General features: G+C 60.7%; 2 protein-coding genes across 5 annotated transcripts; one reads left to right on the plus strand and one right to left on the minus strand.

Moving 5' to 3' along the window:
* Positions 1-229: 229 nt before the first annotated feature.
* Positions 230-1,225, minus strand: LRRC74B (leucine rich repeat containing 74B; the record flags this gene model as incomplete). Its single annotated transcript, XM_019794015.2, has 2 exons — positions 1,040-1,225; positions 230-372 (listed from the first exon to the last, which is right to left on the minus strand). Coding segments are annotated over exons 1-2 (300 nt in total), but the record flags the coding sequence as incomplete, so codon positions are not given.
* Positions 1,226-1,978: 753 nt separating this feature from the next.
* Positions 1,979-3,740, plus strand: LOC109488772 (P2X purinoceptor 6). 4 transcript variants are annotated; one of them, XM_019794017.2, is made up of 3 exons: positions 1,979-2,262; positions 2,991-3,141; positions 3,568-3,734. In XM_019794017.2, the coding sequence occupies exons 1-3, from the start codon at positions 2,096-2,098 to the stop codon at positions 3,724-3,726; spliced, it is 477 nt and encodes a 158-aa protein (XP_019649576.1). In that variant the 5' UTR covers positions 1,979-2,095; the 3' UTR covers positions 3,727-3,734. The 4 variants fall into 4 exon arrangements, with proteins under 4 accessions (XP_019649576.1, XP_019649577.1, XP_034506297.1 ...); XM_019794018.2 differs by having other exon boundaries at positions 1,979-2,184; XM_034650406.1 differs by lacking the exon at positions 1,979-2,262 and having other exon boundaries at positions 2,301-3,141; positions 3,724-3,740.

Here is a 3,740-nt window from a genome sequence, read left to right on the forward strand (position 1 = left end):
CCCCCCCCACAGCAGGTTAGGGGCCCCCTGCAGACCTCCCAACCATTACACTGAATTCTGTCATAGCCCTGATCCCACCCGTCACCCAGATGCGGGGGATGGGACACGTCTGACACACATACAAGGCCGGGGAGTGTGTGGTATGGGCTCAAGAAGGGGCCACTCCCATGGCTGCTGTCTCCCAGGTCCTGTCACTCCAAGCCTGACCCCAGGGTCTCTCCAGGGTTACCTGGGGCCCCAGGCCACGATGCCGCAGGTTCAGCTCTGGGGCGCTCCCTTGACGCAGAAAGCAGGAGGCGGGCACAACACTATGGGCCTGGCAGGACCTCAGGTAGAGGGGGTCCTTGACCAGTTCTCCAGGCTCACAGATGCCTGACAGGAGACAGGGAGCTGATGAATGTGGATCCCTCTCCAGACACAGTCGCCCACTCCCCTGCCCTGTGTCACCATGCAGCCTGTGTTTCCCTCTAGAGGCATTTCTTCCTGTGCTAGTAGGGACATTGAAAGTCAGAGAAAGCAAGTCCTTTCCCTAAATTCAGACAGCTAGTAGTAGTGAACCCTGGCAGAGCCAGGATTAGAACCTTTCCTGTCTGGATTAGAAACTTTCCATGCCAAAGTGCGCGCTGTGTCTTTTCCGCTGGATTGCAGAGCACGTTAGGTTTTGTGAATATTTTATGGGGGAAGAAACGGAAACAGTTCTAAGTTCTATACACTTATTAGCTTAGTTGTTGTGTGGGTTGGGAAAATCCAGCCCTGATCCTGTTTCGGGGTGGGACACGCCTTCTTACGCTGCTTGGCGGGCTTTAACACCACTCACTTTGGAGGCGTTTTCTAAAGGTGAAACTCCTGATGTCGCCAGGAGCATTGTGGGGAGGGGCCGGGGCCGACTGGAGGGGCCGCCGGCTGTCCTGACGGAGGGTGCGCTCCCTGCTGGACAGGGGTCCCTTGCCCACTTGGCCCCAGCCTGCACCCTCCAGCCCTGCCAGAGGAGCTCCCTAGGTCAGGGGACAGGCCTGCCCGCATCCCTGCCCGGGAGCACCTTCCATCTCCTGGTCGGAGTCTGAATCAACGCGCGAACCCTCCTCGGCCTCCTGGGCCCCTGCAAGACGCCCAGCGCCCGCTGCCTCCTCCTCCTCCTGCTCTTCCTCCTGCTCCTTCCCGGACCTCTTGCAGGCAGCCCTCATGGTTACGCCCATTTCTCAGTCGCGGGCACTGAGGCCGGACCTGTGCGGCACAGCACCTAGAGCGCAGCCCGGGGATATGGGCGGACCCTCCGGCTGAGTTGACCAATCGCATGTGGCGGACAGCGAACGGGCGCCCGCGGCGGCCGATAGAGACGCTCCTCCCCGGTAGCTGTCGCCGGGGCAACCCGGGGTTGTTGGTTGCTACAGAAACCGCCGCTGGCGTGGGCAGACATTAAACCTACTCCCAGGTTAGGCAGATGAGAGCGTGCGCCAGGCTTCCGGCATCGCCCCCACACCTTCCACGTACTGGGGAACGTGGCTGGCCTCAACGCCTGTGCTTTGTCCCTACGGCCTGCGGGCGCTCTGCACAAGAGAGCCTGGGGAACCTTGCAAAGCCTGGTCACCCTCCTCCCTGGAGCCAGAGTCACGCTCTCACTCTGTGGCTGCCAAGTCTCTCTCACGATCTAGCGTTGCATATGCTGCTTCCTCCACCAGGAACATTCCTCTCCAGCTTTGCTTATTGAACTTCAGAATCTGCCAGCGTCAGCTCAGAGGTCACTTCTTCCCGAAGCTCTCCTTGACCCCTCCTCTGGGCTCCTGCAGCCCCCATGCTGCCCTCTCACAGTACCTATGACACTTGTCATCTCCTCCTCCTCCCCTCCCCCAAGGAAGAGAGGCCAGAGGGTAGGGTTGCAGGACTTCTTTCTCTCTGCGGGGGCCCTGGGCCCCTTCAGGGGGAGAGGGTGGGAGGTCCTGGGCAGCCAGGGGTTGGGACTGAACCCAGGGCTGGGGGGTGGAGGCTGGATCCTGTCCCCAGTGGAAGTGTCCCTTTAATAGCTTGCTGGCCTGGTCCAGCTAGGGCGCCTGTTTTACCTCCTCCTCAGCTGTGGCTGCAGCTGCTGTGCTGACTCATGCGCCCCCAGCAGCCGGCAGGAGCTGGAAGCATGGGCTCCCCAGGGGCCTTGGCGGGCTGGGGGCTTCTGGATTACAAAACGGAGAAGTATGTGGTAACCAGGAATTGGCGGGTGGGCGCCCTGCAGAGGCTGCTGCAGCTTGGGGTCATGGCCTACGTGGTGGGGTAAGAGAAAGGCTCCTGGGCCACACTGGCTGGGGGGGGGTGGGGATAATGACTGGGCCTGCTGGGCTGAGGGCTGCCGGTTTGACTCTTCAGGGGTTGAGCGGGTGGTAGCAGAGGGGAGCAGCTTGGGACAGGGGAGGAAGTAGGCAGAAGGGAGGATCTTTGTCTGTCTAGAGGCCAGGGGATACAAGAGCAAGCTGTGTACCTTTGTCTTCCTGTCTGCCCACCTGCTTTCTTTCCTGGGCCTTGTTTCCAGGTCCATATTAATCTCTGGGCACAGAGCAGGATGGGTCCCCATCTGTACCCAGGAGGCCCCTGGTGGGGCAGGAGGTAGTCCCTGCTGCTTGGGAGAGCTGGAGCACTGAGGTCCCTATAGGGACCACCAGTTTTAGCTGGGTCGGGGGAGTCTTTAAGGAGGAGGTGGGCCAAGCCAGGGCAGGGGAAGGGTGTCGGCTGGTGAAGGAGGTGGTGCTGGGCATTTCTAAGCCCGTGAATGCCTGACAGGGGACACCCATGAAAGGCACTGGCTCTCTCATCATGGTTGGAGGTTCCGGCCTGTGCGGGGTGTTTGGGGTGGGAAATGAGGCTGGAGGGGAGGCGGGGGCCCTGAATGCTGGGCTGGGACCCCGGAGGGTGTGTGAGGAGAGAGGCGGAGAGGTTGGGGCCCGCTCTGCCACTGCTCACCAGGGACCAGGGACAGGCCACACTGCCCATCGCTTCTTCTTAAGGTGGGCTCTCCTCGCCAAAAAAGGATACCAGGAGCGAGATCTGGACCCTCAGATTTCCGTCATCACCAAACTCAAAGGGGTTTCGGTGACCCAGATCGAGGAGCTGGGTAACCGGCTGTGGGACGTGGCGGACTTTGTGAAGCCACCGCAGGTAGGTGGCTTGGTCCTGCTGCCGGGCAGTGACACCTCTGACACCGCCCTTGCGGCGAGTGTTGTGCGTGAGGGGCATGCGATGCCCGAGTGGGGTGCTGGCTCTGCATAGCGCCAGGCTGGGGAAGGGTCTTACAGAGGAGTGGTGCCTGGACAGGGCTTTCCGGAATGTGTAAGAGGTTTCCAGGTGGACAAGGAAACAGACCAGGACGCCAGGCCAGACAAGCAGCCTTTAGAAAGGCTGCCCCTGGCAGAGTGGAATGTTTTCGCACTCCAGGCTGGAGCTTGAGGGTGGGGCAGGAGAAGCCTAGAGACCAGGGTCTGGAGTTTCCTGAATGCTCCCCTCCCTGACCTGGGGCACTGCAGTCAGGTGCTCCTCCTCTGCCCCTCCCACGCAGCATTTCTGGCTCCTTCTTCCCCCACCCAGATCGTGCACAGCCTCAGTTTCTACTTTTATCCTGCCAATGCCATAACTGTAGCCCCCGTGACCACCTGTCCCGAGTGCAGCCGTCTCCTGGGTGCACACCCACCACATCCAAAGAGAAATCATCTCCCTCTGCCGGTATGGCCTCTTTTCATCCAGTGAGGGCCAAAGCTGGA

This window comes from Ailuropoda melanoleuca, unplaced genomic scaffold (assembly GCF_002007445.2).
Source record: "Ailuropoda melanoleuca isolate Jingjing unplaced genomic scaffold, ASM200744v2 unplaced-scaffold2103, whole genome shotgun sequence".
Lineage (NCBI taxonomy): Eukaryota > Metazoa > Chordata > Mammalia > Carnivora > Ursidae > Ailuropoda > Ailuropoda melanoleuca.

Bases quoted from the DNA above. Each gene is read 5' to 3' on its own strand.
- LOC109488772 (XM_019794016.2), top strand. From the start codon at position 2,776: ATGAAAGGCACTGGCTCTCTCATCATGGTTGGAGGTTCCGGCCTGTGC. The intron at 3,142-3,567 runs GTAGGTGGCTTG...TCCCCCACCCAG, and splicing joins ACTTTGTGAAGCCACCGCAG to ATCGTGCACAGCCTCAGTTT.